At 39.9% G+C, this 20,260-nt stretch overlaps 2 protein-coding genes across 6 annotated transcripts in view; both read right to left on the reverse strand.

Moving 5' to 3' along the window:
- LOC148353028 (cyclic AMP receptor 3) overlaps nt 1–7,627 on the reverse strand; it is a 174,575-nt gene extending 166,948 nt beyond the window's left edge. For 2 of the 5 annotated variants that reach the window (XM_088353010.1, XM_088353008.1), the window contains exons 1-3: nt 7,477–7,627; nt 2,037–2,089; nt 1,139–1,193 (exon numbers count right to left, since the gene is read on the reverse strand). In XM_088353010.1, the coding sequence (XP_088209136.1) occupies nt 1,139–1,193; nt 2,037–2,089; nt 7,477–7,557 (189 nt within the window). In that variant the 5' untranslated portion in view covers nt 7,558–7,627. The remainder of the gene's footprint in view (nt 1–1,138; nt 1,194–2,036; nt 2,090–7,476) is intronic. The other 3 variants (XM_088353011.1, XM_088353009.1, XM_088353012.1) reach the window with 2 other exon arrangements.
- Nucleotides 7,628–15,286: 7,659 nt separating this feature from the next.
- On the reverse strand, nt 15,287–16,852 carry LOC148353029 (mid1-interacting protein 1A-like). The gene has a single exon (XM_088353231.1). The coding sequence runs from the start codon at nt 16,477–16,479 to the stop codon at nt 15,973–15,975; it is 507 nt and encodes a 168-aa protein (XP_088209357.1). The 5' UTR covers nt 16,480–16,852; the 3' UTR covers nt 15,287–15,972.
- Between the last annotated feature and the right edge of the window lie 3,408 nt (nt 16,853–20,260).

A 20,260-nucleotide genomic window follows, 5' to 3' on the forward strand; every position in this document is an offset into this window, starting at 1 on the left:
CCCCAACCCTGCCGAGCGTCGAACCATTCCGGGGCGTGAGGTAGTATTTTTTTTTTTTTGGGGGACCTCAGGAGCTGTCCCTTAAAGGGGGGGCTCTGTCACGGTCGCCGTGGCGACCAGTCTGCCGCGCCCCCGAACTCAAGCTGTAGCAGATCAGCTGATTGCTGGTCTGCTACTTAAGGCTGGGTTGTGGGTTTGGCGGGCGCTGGCTCATTACACATTCCCCGGTCTGTTATGCCTTGTCCTGTTTTAGTTTTAAACATTGTCCTTTCTGTTATGCCTTGTCCTGGTTAGTTGAGTTGGAAGAAACAACTGTTTGTTTTGTCATGTCCCAGAGTTTTGGACAACTTTTATTTTGTTAAATAAAACTTATGGATCGTCACGCAATTGAGTTCTCCCTTCCTGCCTCCTGCCTCCGTTCTGGTCCGGTCACCCCTTCCACTCCACCACGCCTCGTGACAGCCCCCTTCCACTCCATTCCGTGACAATCCTCCTTTTTTTATAACCTTATCTTCTCTGTTCCTTTATCGTCTTGTTTTTTTTTTTTTTACCCCACTGTGAATGTGTGTAACTGGAGTGTCATGCCCAATTTCGTTGTCACAATATGTTAACCCATTTTGTAACAATGACAATAAAGGTATATTCTACTGTATACTAAAAATCAGGGAAGCATGGAGACAATAAAAACTGCAATTACGTGTTCTGGTTGTTAGAATTGTATACTCTCAGTCAAGGTAAGTTTGACCGTTGGTGGCTTTTAGAAAGATGCCCTGTACTGGATTTTTAAGTTTCGCGGGGGGTTCTGGTCCCCATTAACCGTGATAACCGAGGGATTACTTTATCTGCATAAGTAGGGGGAGGAACATGACACATTATGTGCCTAATTGAGAAAATACATTTGCTCTTTGTGAATACATTTAAATAGAGGAGAGAGCGGAGACACACGAATGGTGCGTGGAAAGGACTACAGTTCGTTATCGCATAACAACTTGCAATTAAACCTGCGCGTGTGATTAATCTCCTCATTGAACTGGGCTCAATCATGGCCAAGGATTTGTCGGGACTAATTGGGCACATCTGCTGCTGCAACAACGCCAAACACAAACGTAAATAAGAGGACAGAAATCGGCTACATCACCTGCGCCAAGGAGTGGTAGCGGCGAAGGAGCCAGATGATAAACAACATGAACATGCTGTGGGGAAACAGAAAACGGTAGAGTTAATACATTGCCGTAGTAAACATAACGTGTCAGAAGCAGCATGGTAACACGTTGAAAGAGTGGTTTATGTAATACATTGCTGAGACACTCCCTTTGCATGCTCTAAAGTGCATGTGAAGGATAAACGGAATTAATAAAAAAAAAAAAAAAAAATCAAATATATATACCAAATTTACTGAGGTTATTTTAATACAGTATCCCCTAGATTTGTACGAATAATCCTTTTAATTTCCACAGATCTTAAATTTACGCCAAGTAGAACCCATATAGAGTTACCCCTCGCTATAATGTAGTTTCATTTCATGGTTACGCGACTTCCCGGATTTGCATCGTGAATTGTGTTCTGCATTGTGATTGGCCAAAAAGTCTCGACACTTAATTAATATTTGACGGTACAGTAGTTTATAAAAAAAGAATGGATTAAGAAATAATAATACAGTGCTTTTACATTGAGAATGGTTGTGTCCAAGAAATCAAATAATTTTATGATTACCAAACATTTTTGAAAAAGCACCAGGGAGCCACTAGCAAGCGCCAATCTATTGATTGAAAAAATATGCAATGCGATGAAGTCGCAAACGTTGTACCACGAAAAGATGAGGGGATACTGTGTATTTATTTTTTAAATTACAGTGTTCAAGTGTACGTAATGTGGCCAGGGTTGGCTGTGTTCCAAATTTTTTTTTTAAAGGAAAAAAATTATCATGGATGTTATCCATCAACTTTGCTCAGCAATGAAGAGTTGCGCTGTAACTACCGAACTAAATAAAGGTCACCGGGAGGAATCATTAAGAGGGAATTTAAAGTAATATTCACCATCCCACCAATGAGAATGTTCCCGTGGCTCTTTTCACTGTTAATATCACCGCCTGGAAATGAGAAGCAATTAGTTATTATGAGGCTCTTACTATAAATAAAGTGTGCAAGCTTGCGCTGGAAGTGATCGTAATCTTACAGCCTGCAAATGAGAAGGTGTTTATCAAGAACAATAATTCAAGAACCTATTATATCTATTTATATACTGTATGTCACAAAAGTGAGTACACCTCAGATTTCTTCAGAGATTGCATATTATTTTTCATTGAACAACACTGAAAAAACATATCTTTGACACAATGAAAGGTAGTCCGTGTAAAGCTTATGTAGCAGTGTAATTTTTTTTTGCCCCCCAAAAAACTCAAAATATAGCCTTTAGTAGATAAATCCTGGTAACAAAAGTGAGTATACCCTTAAGTAAAAGTTTCTGAAGTTCAATATTTTATGTGGCCACCATGATTTGCAGAACCACTTTAATCCTCCTGGCCATGGATTTCACCAGAGCCTCACAAAATGCCACTGGAATGCTCTTCCAATCCTCCATGACAACCCTTTAACCATCCCCTTGAGGAAGCCCCAAAGATGTTTTATTGGATCTAGATCTGGAGACATGCTTGGCCCCTTTATAAAAGCTTTGTTCATCTTAGAAGTGTATTTGGACTGGAGTCATTGTCAGACTGGAGCATTGCCCTGTGACCCAGTTTTAGGAGGGAGGGGATCATTCACTTCTCCAGTATTCCACAGTACATGCATGAGTTTGTGTTTCCCTAAATGAAATAAAACTTCCCATTTCCAGTTGTACTCATGCAACCCCAAACCATGACTTCTCTAACCCCATGTTTGACTTTAGGCATGATCTCCTATCCTGGTTACCGCCACACATGCTTCACACCATCTGAGCCCCCCAAAAATAATATTTGTGTCATCTGATGAGAGGAGATCTTTCCAATAAGCCACAGGTGTCAAACGGGCGGCCCGCAGGCCAGATAAGGCCCGCCGAGGGATTGAATCCGGCCCGCGAGACAACACTCAGAGAAGCGCAAGAGTAAAACAAGCTGCAGGTTGAAATATGTCAACTTGATGTTGCCAAAGCCAGTTGCCTCTCACAAACACTGTACTTGTATTTATTTCACTCTCGCTCTCGCTCGCTCTTTCTTTTCCACCCCTTTTCTCCCACTCTGTCTCTTTCACTCTCTGTGTCTCTCTTTTTCTCTTCCTTTGTTGCTCTTTGTCTCTTTCTCTGTCTGTGTCTTTAACCTCTTTTGCTCTAACTTTCTTTTTTCCTTTTCTCTTTTCTCTTTCTCTCTTCCTACCCTTCGCGCTTTCTTTTCTCTTTTCTCTCCTTCTATCTTCCTATTTCTCTTTGGATTTCTTTCTTCCTCTCCCTTTCTTTTCCCCTCTCTCACAACTTTTTTTCTTTTGTTTCTCACGCTCTCTCTCTCTCTCTCTCTTTTTCTTTCTTTGTCCCACCCTCTCTCCTTTTCCCTCCCTCTCTCTCTTATTTCTTTATCTCTCTTTTTCTTTCTCTTTAATTTACTAGTCTGGCCCCCGACAGAATGTTTGTTATATCGTGTGGCCCCCGAGTTAAAATGAGTTTGACACCCCTGCAATAAGCCATGGCCTTTGTTGATATGCTTTTTTTCATTTTGTCAGAGTGATGTTCCATTAAACATTATAATGAAATCTCTGCAGAAATTTGAGGGGTGTACTCACTTTTGTGACATACTGTACACACACACGCACACACACACACACACACACACACACACACACACACAGTGCCATGAGAAAGTTTGCCCTCTTCCTGATGTTTTAATATCACACAGAGGGAGCCCAAGTAACTACAAAATGCAGTTTTGAGATGTTCATTCCATTTATTAGGGTATGAAAAAAATATAAACATATCTGGCCCAATGTAATAAAAAGAATTGCCTCCTGAACCTAATAGCGAGTTGGGCCACCTGTGGCAGCAAAAACAGAAATCAAACGTTTATGATAATTGGTAAAGAGTCTTTCGCAAGGCTGTGGAAACATTTTGGTTCACTCTTCTTTGCAAAAGTGTTTCAAATCTGCCATATTGGAAATATTGGACTGCCCGTTTAAAGTCACACCACAGCATGCTGTGCCAGTTTTACGCCAAATGTAACTGTGTGCACACCTTTCAAAAAGTTTAATTTTTGACTCATTAGTCCACAGAATGTCTCCCCTAAAGTCTTGAGAATAATTCAAAAGCTTTTTGGCAAATGTGACACGACCCTTTGTTCTATTTCAATTCCTTTCCACCTAGGGTCGGATAGATCTCGATTTTTTATACCTTAATAAATGGAATCAACATTTCAAAACTACATTTTGTATTTTCATGGGTTGTGTCTGTGTGATATTAAGATTGGGTTGATGGTTTAAAACCTATGTGAGTGATAAATATGCCAAAAAAAAAAACACGGAATTAAGTAAGTGGGCAAATATGTTAAATGCAAATGTGGCACTGTATATATACAGCAGCCTAGAACTTTACAACCTTTTCAAACATTTAATGCTTCAAACATAGATTTTTTTGGGGGGGGTTCAAGATTCTTCAACAATTGGAACACAATCGTGAAGTGGTATAACATGCATTTAATATTTCCCACTTTTTAAGAAATAAAAAAACTGAAAAGTGGGGTGTGGAATATTATTTTCCCCTTTATGCATCAGCAATTGTAGATTTATTTTTATTAATCATAAAAAGAAATTGCACAAAACGACATGTGTCATTCTGTACATGCAGAACTTACATCATCATTCGTATGTGACCACGTTCAGTGATACACAGCCAGATATCTAAAAATATGTTTGTTCACCACATTGGAAATTTAAATGAATTCCCTTCCATTTATGTAAATTCCTTATTGTGCTCATCTCATCTCATCTCATTAGCTACACCGCTTATCCTCAGTAGGGTCGCGGGTGTGCTGGAGCCCATCCCAGCAATCATCGGGCAGTGGGCAGGGGACACCCTGAACTGGTTGCCAGCCAATCGCAGGGAACACGCTATTTTCTCCAATTGTGTCTATGACTTGTCCTGTTTTAGATTAATCTTTATGTTCCTTTGAAAAAGCTTTCACTCGACCTTTTACACATATTCAACATCAAGTAGAACAGGTAACAACTAGGAATCTGACACGTCAGCTAGCATACATGACTATGTGCGCTTAAAAGATGTATGCAGTTTTGTGGTTCGCATGGTATATTTTTAATTCATAAAAACATAAAAACTCAGTAATGTGTTATGCACTCCCAGTTGAACTTTTTTTCCACAATACAATGAATTGCAGGATTCAAAATTGAACACAAATACAGTAATTGTGTTATGAGCTTACTTTTCAATTATAAAAAACGAAAGGTTTTGACACTACCCCCATTAAACTGATACAATCAGGTGTAGGCGCCTTGCATGGATGACTCCCTATTGGTGTGTGAGTGTGTGTGTGAATGGGTAAGTTTGAAGCACGATGTAAAGCGCTTTGGGAGGTCTTATTGACTTGAAAAGGCTATATAAATGCAGACCATTTACCATCATTTACCATGTACACAACAACTAGAAATTCACAATAGCTGTCATCACAATCAAGCAGAACATGTATGAGCCACAATCAAATGATTAACATGACTTATTCAAAATACGTATAGTGAGACACCATCATCCTCTTTTATCCGACCATTTAAGAAGTGTGTTGTGCATATTGCAAAACAACTAAAAAAGGCAAAATAAATTCTATCCTGTTGATGTGGCAAACAGGTTTACAGCAAACCCTAAACACAAACTGAGTCTAACCTTTACATGATTATGCAGCTTATTTTGACAGGTCATTGGAATCAGCCTGAAACTTATCGGATAAGTATCAGCACAGACAGACAGGCATGTTCAACATACGAGCGACGGAATGACGAGAATGAAAAACGTGGCCGGTCTGGCAGGAAATGAGAAGCACCAGCCTTGCATATTGGAAGCTCAAATATCTGCAGGATCACCTGTAGTAGTTGCTGCTTTGGCCTTTTTCCACAAAGCCGTTATCATTCAATCTTACGCCAAAGGAGGGAAATAAGTCAGCCATTGGCCATAAATGATCATATTTCATATTTCCAGACCTGTTCTGAAAATAGCTCACCAGTCCTGGGTATTTACGATTTCCTAGTAAAATATTTTTTAGCGGTTGACATAGTCTATTCAACCCCACTTCCAATAACTAACCTGTTAATAACATAGTAACAACATAGTAATAACATGATCATTTGTTATTTTAGAAGTCCATATCAAGCAGGGTTGCTCTTCCCGTTAATTAGTAACTAAAAGTAGCTCTCAGCTTGAAAAAGGTTGGAGACCCCTGCAATAATGAATCAAGATCCTCGCAGGGGCCAAAGAAAACCTACTTGTGACGCGATGGCTCGACTTTGAGAAAGGTGGTTTAGAATGTCAGGCAAACACTGATTAACTCCATAAAAGAGGCCAAGAAAAAGTCATTTGAACTTTTGTCGTCAACAAAACTGTGAGGACAATATTCTAGTAAAGCATTTAGAGTGCTGACAAAACAATACCCAATTGTAACATCTATCTATCAGTTGGGTCGCCCGGGTGCTGGAGCCCATCCCAGCTATCTTCGGGCAGTGGGAAGGGGACACCCTGAAGTGGCTGCCAGCCAGTCGGACGGCACACAGGGACAGACAATTTGCTCGCTCATTCACACCTAGGGACAATTTGGACCGGCCAATTCACCTGAAACGCATGTTTTTGGAATGTGGGAGGACACCGGAGTGCCCGGAGGAAACCCACGCAAGCACGGGGAGAACATGCAAACTCCACACAGGAGGTTTAATCTCAGAAGTGTGCCGCACGCGTGCTAACCACAGCGCCGCCGTGCTGCCCTCAATTGTAACATTTGTTTCTTTATTTTGACATCGATACTGCTTTTGACCAAAACCAATCACAGCTTACTTATGGTATAATGTACTTGTTTTGTTTTTAAAGCGGCAAGGCCCACTCAACTCAGTTACCCTCCTCTTTATCATTTCAAATAGATAAGGAGTTATTAGCTCTTTCCACGATCTGGCCAAAACAAACAAGCAAGCACTGCTGGAGATCACGCCGGGACAGCAAAAACGTGTTGTCCCAATGAAAGTTCAACAGATGATCGACAATAAATAAGCTAAAAATACCCAACAGCAACGATGGTTAACTTGTCAGAGGCAAATGTAAACGGTTTAGTGTCTAGGACAAGTTTCCTGCATGGCCGTCACACAAAACAAAGCCCCTTATTCCTATTTCTCATATGATCAACACAGTAAAACCAGTTGCACAGAAATTAGTGCGGTAACTGTTATTGAGATCGGAAAGCCCCCCTACGTAGTGGCATTCTGCTAAGGACCTAAATGACAATTTTTGCAACAGACATGCGCTACTCACACATCGATAATCTTCAGAATGCGTGTTAAAAAGGAGACAGCGGGATCCATTCGTGTTGGACTTTATATTCTGACTTTCCATTTCGCATTGTTTGCGTTTATTGACAAAAATGCTTGGGTTTGTTTGGGTTCTTAGACGCGCATTCCATTCCGTTTCCTGGTCTACGGCACACGAGGAAGGACAAATTAATAAAAAAACGTAAACATATTCAGCTTGAACTTACGCTGCTTACGGCTTTTTAACAACTACTACGGAGGGATTTGGGGGAATCATACTGGTGCATCGTTTGAGCCACTGAGGGGTCCTTATAGGGTGAAAGTTAGATATGTTCTCCATTAACTATATTGCGAACCGTGAATGTTTTTTTTTGTCTGCCCGTCCGTCCGTTAGTTCGTTTGTTTATGTACCTTATTTCAAAAAACGTATCTGGTTGTTTATTCATGTAAATAAATGAATAATTTGAATATAGACAAAAAAGTACAAAATGCAAAGTCTTTTATCAGACAAAGATCCTTCAATTTTTCACAAAAGCAATGGACGTATCGTCATCTCCATAAAGTTTGTTTTTCAAACAAAAATATGAGAGCCACGTGAGATGCAATGTGTATTATGCGATGTGGATATGAACAAAACAGGCCTACTCGTAAATTTAGAACAAACAAGCCTTTTCCCAGTGATTCAGTATCTAGTATCAGTATTGTCACACACATGCCGCTACCAGTCAATACTAAGACCAAGCTCATTTCTGAAAAACAATAGCGACCAGATGATGAAGGTGCTGTATCTGATTTGGATCAGGAGGCTTTTCCTGCTACTGGTATCCACAGAAACCTGTACTATCTGTTTCAAGCAGGGAGCAAACCTCTACCCAATAAAATGGCTTAGAGAGGCATGGGCGCCGCCAGGCTGTAATTGTCCAAGACGCACCACATGACCCTGGCGGTTATAGGATTCTTGAACCATCAACCCAGCATTTGTTTAAGCTTTATTGTATCAAATTGAAATCCACGCAGAGACTGTCTTTAAATAGTAGTACTTCCAAAAAGAACATGTTGCCTTCAAGTCCCAGGTAGTTTGGAATAGACCAGCCTGCGTAACCTCTCAGTCACTCTCTCCACGTGCAGATAATTTGAAAACAAGGCATCTCATTTACACTCATATGTAGCAATGCATGTGACCTTTGTTCAAAACGGTGGCATCTGTGAGTGAAAACACTTGGATTCAGTTTAGGGATTGAAATGTCACACACAGGGTGTGTCTGCTGAAAATATCTAGGGGGTACTTGCCCTCTTTAAGTGGGAGGAATCACAACTAGTGATTGCGATTTTTTTCTTTCCCCTCAAGGGGTAAAACGCATGGTTTGCAATTTGATGTGTTGCCCTGGAATGACAAAGGGAGTGTTGCAAGCGCATACCATTTTTTAAGGAGAGGTCAAATAAAAACATACATTCCATGTTCATTGCATCTATAGAATAAGATTAAGAAATTTTTTCCTACTGGGAAAAAGATAAATGTAATACGTTTCCTGCAGTGATTGCATTTGAAGTCCTGACAAAAGTTACGCAAGTAATGTCAGAACCAGAACAGGAGGACTCACATGCGTAATGTTTCTCACACAAGCTTTTTTTTACGGGAATGGGGCAGTCATGCATGTTAACACAAACACCAGTGATATGGCGATCGCTGGGCGGAAGAAGTTAAGGCCAAAGTCTGGCGTGGAACAGCAGGAAGTCACAGGCCGACGAGATCGATACCAGTTACACGAGCAGATACCGGACAGGACAGGACAGACAGGACTGATATCAGATACAGGAGACTGGAGACAGATATCATACAGGACGAGACAGACGGGATCGATACCAGACACTGGAGTTCGATATCAAACAGGACGAGATAGACGGGAACGTTACCCGATACTGGAGATTGTAGCAAGGTATCAGACAGGAAGAGACAGACAGGATAGATACCGGACAGAGTCAAAACACTCGTCTTGCGGGTGCAGAGGTTCGTTGACGGACTGACAAAGGGTGAGTGAGAGCACTGAGCTTAAACAGGAGGGAACAGTCAACGAGCCACAGCAGGTGCAAAATGTGCGGGGCCAATTGGGGGCAATGGGCAACCGTGACAAGTAACAAAAGGGCTAGTTAAATGAATGAGAAAATAAATATGGAAATAGATATTTCTGAATGTTTTCGTAAGGATGTACAAGGGCCAAAAAAAGAAAACCTACAATAGAACGGCCTCAACCAAACTATATGCATAATATGCATGTAGTGCTTTTGGACACAAGGTTTTAAAGAAAAAAATATTTAAATAACTGTCAAAATACAAGAAAAATAGAATTAAAGCTTCGTTTTAAATTAAATTAAAGCTATTTTTCTAATTTATTTAGTGTAGATAAGTATAATTAGTGGAGTGACTCTTTAAGGATAGCGGCGAATGCCTAAGACATTTTTGGATCTTTTTATGCAAATTGACCATATGTTTGAGGTCGCTTTATACAAAATAACCTAAAGATTTTCCTAAATCCCTGCAGTTTATTTTTGACTGAAATGAATTTTGGAATTTAATTTTGGGAAACACTAAAGAATTCCACATACTTTGGAATTTGTAGATAGGCTGCCGTCACATTTTTGTTTATAAAAATATTACAAAAAGGTATGAAAAATGGAGCTTCAGATTTTAAAAAATAAATTAAAAAAATCAAATAAAAAACTCCTAGCAATTAGAATTAGAAATTAATGATCTGCACAACAAAAGACACGGGATATACAAAAGCATGTGGCAAGGATAGAAAGAAACCAATTAACCAGGTACAACAAGACTAATGGCACACAACAAAGACAAAGGTTGGGAGAACACACAGAATGGCAGACTGTCGATTGGACGGGAGACAAGACGGTGAACGAACATGCCTGATTAAACAGATCAGGAATGAGGTAAGATGCGGACACACGGCAGGGAATTCATTCAAGCAGTAAAGTGTAGCCTAAACTTATGTTAAAAAAATAAATAAATATAAATCATCAAATAATAGCGATTTTTTAAAATAATCAACAATCTGCTGTATAGTTTCCATTTTTAACGTTAGATGGACCAGTGTTTTTCAACCCACTACTGTGCCGTGAAACCTTGTCTAGTGGGCCGCAGAAAATTGCCCAATTTGATCTCTCAAAAAGCATGCCATTGTGCAATATCTTAGCTTTCTTCTAAAAATCAGCTGAGGAACTGTAATATTCATATAAGTATGTGGCACCACAGTGAGAGAGAGAGAGAAAGAGACAGAGAGAGAGAGAGAGAGAGAGAGAGAGAGAGAGAGAGAGAGAGAGAGAGAGAGAGAGAGAGAGAGAGAGAGAGAGATGTATTTTCTGCATTTAACTTTTAAGAATGATTTCATTTATGTCACTCATCCAGGATAGTTCAAACCGCACTTGCCAGACTTAAACTTATCTGGAGGGACAAGAACATAGCAGTGAAATCAAATATCAGACCCATGCAAGCGCTGGTTACTTCCATCTTCCTGTACCCTTCCGAGACATGGACTCTCACTGTAAAACTGGAAAAGAAAACCCAAGCCTTGGAGATATAATGCTACAGGAAACCTCTGGGCATCAGCTACTTAGCCCATGTGACAAACGGAACAGTGCACAACACCGTCAGATGGCACATCGGACCTTACAAAGAACTGTTGCCAACTGTGTGCAGACGGAAATTTTAGTAGTATGCTCACGACACAAGATCATCATATATATTCATCCATCCATTATCTGCACCGCTTACCCTCAGTAGGGTCGCGGGGTGCTGGAGCCCATCCCAGCTATCTCCGGGCAGTGGGCAGGGGACACCCTGAACTGGTTGCCGGCCAGTCGCAGGGCACACAGGGACAGACAATTCGCTCTCTCATTCACAGAGAGAGAGAGAGAGAGAGAGATGGATGCATTTGCAGCATTTTCACCATGGGGCGTAAAAAAAAAAGTCCCAGAGAAATCAACCTATACACGATGCTATTTAGCGAATAAAGCAGGGTTTTCGGTATCATTCACTTCATACGCATTGATGAACCCAAGGAAGGGTAATTGTGGTATATAAAGTACCGTTAAATCATATGCGGTAATGTAAATATGGTTCTTACGTTGTGAAAATTCTCTTAATATGGGTAGTTTTAGAACGGAGTAAATGCAAAAATCGAGGGAACACTGTATATCCTTGAGAAGGGTGTTTGCGAGTCACTGATATGGAAAAGCATATCATGCTCTTTGGAAGGCGGTGGTGGGTTGTTATTCTGAGAGACCTTCATGTAACTTCTTTTAACCCAATGTGATTCATATCATCAGCAAATATTTTTTCTATTACCTTCAAGCATGACTTATTTTGTGTAAGGCACTAAACGTTTAAGACGTATTCATTCATAACAAGTCAGTTTGGAAGGAAGATTTTAATGTTCACATGTGTGATGAGAAACTATACAGTTTATCAGGAACACCAAACTTTAATGTTTGAATTAACCTAGAATGTTTTCAGTTTTGAGTTGCATAAAACCAAGAGAGATAATTCCAACTTACTGCACTCTTCATAAAGGTTTATCTTGAGATAATGACAAGATGCAGAACACATTTAAGATGTTTTTTTCATTAGGTGACCTACCCCTTCTTTTAACCCCCTTAATGCTGAGTGTCAAGAAAAGAGGCAATACATGTAAATCAGGGAATGAACCAATGACCTGTCAATTTTAGGCCAGGTACACTACCACAAGGCCACCTGACTAGAAACACTCTCAGTGTGATCAGTTGTTGACTGAACCCTGAGATGTCATTGTAATAAAATGGTATTCTTTTGAGTAGAGAAAAAGGGTGGCTTCTGCTCTTTCATATTCATCAGACTGAGTAATCATCAGAATCCTGTGTTAAAACAAGTAAAGCTGGAGATAGATCTTGTTCCAAAAATATCCAATTTGAAAGCCACCTCAAAGTAAATAAAAAAGGTTAATGTATCAAGTTGGCATACACATCAGGAATCAGATTATAGAAAAATGGAACGATTGAAATCACTTTAAGTTGGTTTGAATTGTAGCCGCGTAAGATGGAAAATGACTGTTAACAGTCCGTTTTGCACAGACGTTTTAGAATGAACCCGTCCGGTCGGGCACGCTTTTCATGGTTATAATTACGACATGAAAACGAGTGAGGTAATGATCCACAGTCGTTTCAGGCCGTCTGCATGTTAACAATGAGTGCAATAAAAACATACTCTGGCACTAGAAAGATGACAGAAATGGAATGACAAACTGCTTAACGATGTGGATGAGACGTCGCTGAATGGCTTTCGTTTCAAGTTGATTAATAATTTAAAGAGATGGGGACATAACCGACACTGCACTCACAAAAACAAAAACATGTTTTGATTTTGTGTGTTTAGTCTCGTGTATAAGTGAAATGTGACATACCAAATGTTTCTCAAATGTTTTCTGATTCAGTCCGTACAATTTTCTCCCACGGGAAAGAACTGGTAATAATAGATGATCAAGTTCCTGGTTCATCACCCTGGAATATTTAACTAAAGAAATTAAATTGTATATATTGTTACAAACGGTATTCTGGTTAATATTTTGTTTGTGGATTATAAATAAAGCAGGAAAAGTCAGTCATTTTAATCCATCTCATCCGGCAATCATTTACCCGCTTGCTGTTGACCATTATAATATCACTGCGCAGTTTTACAAAAACGGCTCAGTCATCATTGGCCAATACTGAAACTTAAAACTACTGTGACTTCATCTCAACAAAGAAAGCGGGAAAATAGCTGCTACTTGAGACTGACAAAATGTGTGGGATTTCCTACTTGATCTTCTGTAGACATGTTTTTTTTTTAATGTTTTATATTAGTGGGGATGGAGTAGGCTTTCACCTCCAAAAACAAGGAATGGTTGAGTAGTGCTATTTTTAGAGTATTGATACTCGCCATGGTGACAAACACCAGTATCAGCTGCTTTATTTTGGTATTACAGTCACCACTTATCCTCACTAGGGTCACGGGGGGCATGGGACCCCATCCCAGCTATCTTCGGGCAGTGGGTAGTTGTCAGGGGACACCCTCAACTGGTTGCCAGGCAGTCGCAGGGCACACTGATACATACAACTGTTCACAGGCTTATTCATACCTAGGTAAATTTAGAACCACCGACCAACCTGCCGAGCATGTTTTTGGAATGTGGTAGGTAACCGGAGTGCCCAGGGGAAAAGCACTCAGGCACGGGTAGAACATGCAAACTTTGTACAGTGAAGCCAAGATTTAGGGCTGCGGGCTACCCACCCAAGCGCCAGGCCGCCCGATTAACCAATCGGCAACCTTTGATCACAGGATTAGTACATTTCAATTAAATGTTAAGGAAAAACAAGTTGGGATTTATTGCATTTTTTTTAAGTGTGCAGATGGATTTTTTTTTGTACTAATAATATTAGTACGTAGTTTTGGTACTCATGACTATCCAGTATGGGTATCACTCAGAGAATAATGATATTGAATATCCATATTGAAAAAACAAAGTGCAACTAACTTTGTGCTAAATTTAAATACCGAAATGCAATTTACATGTACTGTTAGCTCAAAGCAAACACTGTAGTATAAATATCTGCATACATTTTGGAGAGCCCACGTTTCTCGTGCCAATATTATTCAGTCCAATAGTTGTAATGTAATGTATCCAAGTTTCCCTTAATAAAATGATCAATCAAGATGCGTTTAATGTTGAATTGGTGCTTACAAATCTTTATTTTCACATAGTTAACATTCGGTGAGAAATTGTGCAAAGAAAGCACATTTTAGGTGCATATGAAGTCAGTTTGTTGACACCTAAAGGGATCTCATGGAATTTGTCACTGTTTATTAAGCGGAAACATACAATTCCAATTTAATGAGCAAAGTTTATAACAAGGAAATCCTAGGCAGTTCCCAGCATAGGTCTCCTTCCTCATTTTTAGTTTGAAAGCATCAGCTAGACGTTGCGTGGTCACACATTAACGAACTTGATTTGGGCGAGAGAATGATGTCACACACGTGGTCGCTTTCCTTCCAGGATGAAAATGGTGAAAGTAAGAGAAATACTTTTTCAAACACAGTCCAAATGCCAACCCAAACCCCCAAAAAGCTGAAAAAGGAAGTTTATTTAAGCACCTCTAAGAATTTCACATATTTGCACGTGCACACAAAAGGCGCTGCGATGATGATTACAACTAGAAGTTGGCGTCAGCAAGTAGAATCCTTTTTAAACACTAACTTTAGCCAATTAGGAATCTTGAATTACAGGTTTAGTACATTTGAATTTAACTTTCTGGAAAATATCATTTGGTTTGACTGTATTTGTAAAAAAAAAAAAAATAGGAGTTTGCAAATAGAAATGTTTGTACTAATAGTTTCAGTACGTGCTTTTGAAACCAGTTACTAGCCAAGATGAGTATCCACAAGGGCGTGGGTCATTGATCACATCATTTTGGTGGGGACGACACAAAGTTGGCTTGATATTGGTGGGGACATGTCCCCATTCGTCCATGCCAAAATTATGTCATTGGGTATTAGTCTAAAAATATAATACACAACATCTATAATGAAAACCGAAGTGGAACTAACTTTGTACTAAATTCAAATACAAAATGCAAGTCACTTGTACTGTTAGCTCAAAGCAAGCACTGTGGGCGAATTGTCGGCTTACTTTTTAGACACCCTACTTTTGTAGTGCCAATATTGATTCATCTTAGTACTTGATGTGAAAGCTTCCTCGCATGTAACGATAAAAAAGGATGCATTTAAAATTGAATCGGTTCATACAAAACTTTATTTTCACATATGAAACATCAGTAGAAAAACAGTGCAAAGAAAGCATATTTTAGGCACATAAAAAGTTTGTTGACACATAAAGCGATCTTATGGAATAAGTCATTGTTCACCGAGCTGAACTATCATCCAATTCCAATACATTGATCAAAGTTAAAAACAAGGAAATCATAGGCAGTTCCAAGATCAGGCCTTCTTCCTTATTATATTTTTTTAGTTTGAAGGCATCAGTTTGGAAGTTGCATGGTCATACGCGCACATTGACAATCTTCAAATCGGCGATTCATACCACACACACATCCTATAACTTTTAGACTTAAACATTCACATGTGAACACAAGCTCAGAAGTAATAAATTATATTAAATAAAAGTTTTAAATATCTTTAAACTTTTAAATCTAAGTCAAAACGCAACGCTGTGAGTGCAAAAAAGGTTACAGCGTCCAGTAAGGTTCACTTTTGACACATGTCGGTAAACACCCTTAATCGTCCATTAGTGGGTTAGTCAGAGTTCAACAATAACATGAGTGGGCCTTTAGGTGCTGCAATTTAAATTAGTTAGAAGAAAGCCCCACAAAACATGTGACCCACAAATGCTCGTGATACAGTGACACTTTTATCCTAACAAAAAGGAATTAAAGTGGCCCCTGATTGGTAAAAATATATATTTTATAGTCCGATGGACTGCTTGTAGCGCTTGGTGAGGGAGTCTGCCTGCGTGGCGAGCTTGCCAAGAACCCCATGTAGACCAGCCAGGTGGAATTGAAACTGTTTCTGCAGGTCCTCCTCTTCTTCTTCCTCGTCCTCGTCATATTCGGACGATCCTGAAGACATCGACGAGACCAAAGACGAGTCGGAACCCGTGGAGGCAATAGAGTTTGCCCGGGAGAGCCGCGGCTGCGGATCCTCCTTAACGATCGGGGAGACTTTCAAGCCCCACTCGATATCTCGCCGAATGGACTTGAGCAACTGGTAGTAGCTGTACATGTCCGCGTCGCCCTCGTCCGCATCCGATTTATGAGCGCAAAGCTCGGCGTCGTCGCCCAGCGGTACGTCCCGGAGCAAGCTGGGCACCATCACGGTCTGGTCCATGTTGTTCACCGCTCCCAAGAAGCGGTTCATGGCGTTGAAGAGAGAGTTTTTCTGCGCGGGGGTCTCTGGTAGCATTCGCATCATTTTGGTCTCAGGAGGATTTCGCTCAGACTTCCGGGGTGTCGGCGCGCTTGTTGCCCGGACGCGGTTGCTTTTGCGTCTTGGACGTGTTACCTTCTGCTTTAAGTAGATGATGTGTTCATCGGCTTTAAATAGAGAAAGCGTCTCGACTGGTTTGTCCGGTTGATCGGCTTCACCGGTAACAGGATCCGGTAGAGCAAAACGAAGCCGGGAGGGGCTCTGAAGTTACAGCATCTGTAAAAAGTACGGGGACTTCTCATGAAAAAAGAAAAACCCGATCGTGTTGTTATGTCCTTTCAAAAAGTTACTTTATCATAGAAAGTTCTGATACTACTTGCTGCAAATTATTGATTGCCTCAACTCACATTGTCCAAACGTGACACAGACGAGGGAGGGGAGTGAGCGAAGCCTCATGAATATTTATGAGGAATCAGGCCACCTGCGTTGGGAGTCCTCGGTGGCCAATCAGACGCCACGTATGCAAAATAGGCAACACTCCTCTCGAAGTTTTTCAAAGGCGTGGAGAAAAGTTTTTTTTTTTGTGATGTTAAAATAGTAACGAAAAATGTGAAACAATACGTGCTGTACTTTCCGAAAAGCCTAGGAGGTTACTTGCAGTTATGATGAACTTACAATTTGAAAAGCCTATATTTTAGGTGTTAACAACCTTTTTTCATCCATTCATTATCTGAGCAGCTTATCCTCAGTAGGGTCGCGGGGGTGCTGGAGCCCTTTCCAGCTATCTACAGCCTACCTGTCAACCTCCACGGCTCCATGCCCTTACAAATTGTCGTATTTTCCCTTACAAAATACAAAATAATCTTACACCATATTTTTTTCCCAAACGTGTTTATTTATGTAACTTGTAACATGGTATATTGTACATGTGTTTCGTTATATCATACATATTGTTAATTAACATTTTGTTGTCCTGAGTTGCTTGACATCAATGAGGTTTATTATAAGAAAAAGTTCAAAAATTAAGTAGCTTGGACAATCACTGTAGAAGGAAAAAATACATGCATATATAATTAAGGAGAATAATACATTTTCTTATTCGAATTATGAATTCATTTTCTGCATTTAATTATTGTTCGTAATATACTGATTTAAGGGATAACCACGAACCTGTCTTTTTTCATTTTCTCCTTTTTTACTTCCTTTTTTTCTTAACTTCTTTATACAACATAATCATTCGTAATATAATGCATCAAAGCAAGTGAGCTGCGGTGGCGCAATGAGGTAGACGGCAGCAAGGAAAGTAGCTCTGACAAAAATCACTAAAGAGTAATGTAATACTTACTTGGAGAAAGACAGAAAAGGTATAAATTGTGACTCATATTAAAGACAAATTATTCAACAAAACATGGTCAAGAAGGGGAAACTTGTCGAGGAAAAGGGCGCTAAGGAGAAAAAGATCGAGGGAGCAGAAGGAATGGCATCGGTCGACGAGGGACGTGACTCGGCCATCCTCCACGAAATCCGTAAATTACGGCAAGAACACACAGAAGCAGCAAGGGAAAGCAAGACTGCGATGACAAGACTGGAAAAGAGCATCGAAGAACTTCTGGAGCGCACTGTGTTGCTGGAGCGGAGGGTGGAAAGCATGGAGGAGCTACATGCTAACACGGAAGAGCGAACGTCAAAACTAGAGCAATTAACAGTCTCCTTGCTCCAACAAACCACCAAACTAGCAACAAAGTGTGAGGAGATCACGACGGAACAACATTAGGATACATGGGATTCCCGAGGGTGCCGAGAGAAAAGACACAATCGGCTTCATAACAAACTTTATTAAATCGAACATTCCGACAACCGAACATATGGATGTGCGCATTGAGAGGGCACACCGGTCACTGGGGAACAAGTTTCAAGGTAAAGCACTGCCACGGGCAATTATCGTACGTTTCGCCGACTACATAGTGAAAGAATCCGTAATGAAAGAAGCATGGAAGCAGAAGACAACGTACAAAGGCAAGACCGTTTACTTCAACCAAGATTACACCACAGAAATCCAAAAAAAGAGGAAACAAGTAAGGGACGTTATCAAAAAGTTAAAGGAAAAGAACGTAAAGGCACAATCACCATATCCCGCCCAGCTGAAGATGTTTTTGGACTCAGGAATAAGAACATTCTCTACACTGATGGAGGCAGCAACATTGCTAAAAGAAATGGGGATCGAAGTGGAAGAGGACAACACGGAGACACTGCAAAAGATGTTGTCAAAGAACATTTGGACCACAGTGACCGGAATCGAGAGGAAGACAAGGGAACACCCCCATCATAGAAGGTGACTTACAAGCTCCTATGGAGCAAAACGAAGCCATATTCGGATTTGGGGAGAAAGAGAAAGGACCATATATGCCCTTTCTATTATAAATTCAATAAGTTAGAAGTAAGTAAAATACCAAGTAAAATTGTTATCTTTAAATTAAAACAATGTATGTATATATATTGGCATAGAGCTACTTTAAAATATTTAGTTAGTTATAACTATGGACGACGGTACAAAAGTTGTTCACGCACTGAGTGCATATTTCCAGGAGGGTAGCCACAACTCTCCAATTGGACTCTTGGAAGACATGGGTTTTTTTTTTTTGGGTGGGTTTTTTTTCTTTTTGGTGGGAAATTATGTGTGCTTGTCAATATGTTTGTTAGTAATTTGGTTTGTTTTGTCAATGGAGGTGTTAGTAATTAATGTAGTGTTTCTGTATGCTTCAAAAATCAGTGAGACTCAATACAAAGCATGAGCAATCTAAATATTGTTTCATATAATGTACATGGGCTAAACCACCCCATCAAGAGAAAAAAGATATTGAATCAACTCAAGACATTGCAGAGCTCAATAGCCTTATTACAAGAGACACATTTGACCGAGATTGAACATAAGAAGCTAAAAAGAGAATGGGTGAACCAGGTGTTCTACGCATCCTATGGTAAAAGGAGGGGAGTAGCAATTTTACTTGGAAAAGGGGTGGCGTTTAAAGTCGAAAAAGAAGTGAAGGACAATCTGGGGCGATATATAATGGTTATAGGGTCAATGGCCGGTTGGGAAATATCAATAATGAATGTTTATGCACCAGTTGAGGAAAAGGGGACTTTTTTTCAAGTATTAGCTAAAGTAATAACCAACTGTGCGAAGGGAATGTTACTTATAGGAGGTGACTTTAACACTGTACAGAATTGCAAAGTGGACAAGTATCCTTCAGTACATGGAACAAATACAAAGACGTCGAGGATGTTAAATAACATAACTAAAGAATTGGGATTGATAGATCCATGGAGAGAGAAGAATCCCCAAACTAAAGACTATACTTTCTATTCAAACCCGCATGGCAGCTACTCGAGAATTGATTACTTTTACATTTCAAGACAACATATGCATACAGTAGTAGAGTGTGGTATAGAGAATATTACTATAAGTGACCATTCTCCAATTACTTTGAAATTAAGTTTAGACAATGAACCCCATTTTAGGTATTGGAGGGTGAATGTATCTCTCCTCTCAGATAAAAACGTAGTACAGGAAATAAAACGGTGTATAAAAGAATATTTCCAAATCAATGACAACAATGAGGTTTCTCCAACAATATTATGGGAAGGAGGGAAAGCTGTAATAAGGGGGAAATTAATAGAAATATCGTCCCGGCTGAAACGAATACGCTTAAAGAATCAGAAGGAATTGGAGGATAAGATTAAGGAACTAGAAGAAGAACATAAAAAAACACCAAATGAATCCAGATTACAGGTATTAAAAACAACCAGAAGCAAATTAGATGAACTT

Source organism: Urocampus carinirostris, chromosome 14, assembly GCF_059441175.1.
Source record: "Urocampus carinirostris isolate Australia breed hairy pipefish chromosome 14, RoL_Ucar_1.0, whole genome shotgun sequence".
Taxonomy (NCBI): Eukaryota; Metazoa; Chordata; class Actinopteri; order Syngnathiformes; family Syngnathidae; genus Urocampus; species Urocampus carinirostris.

Bases quoted from the DNA above. Each gene is read 5' to 3' on its own strand.
- LOC148353029 (XM_088353231.1), bottom strand. From the start codon at position 16,479: ATGATGCGAATGCTACCAGAGACCCCCGCGCAGAAAAACTCTCTCTTC.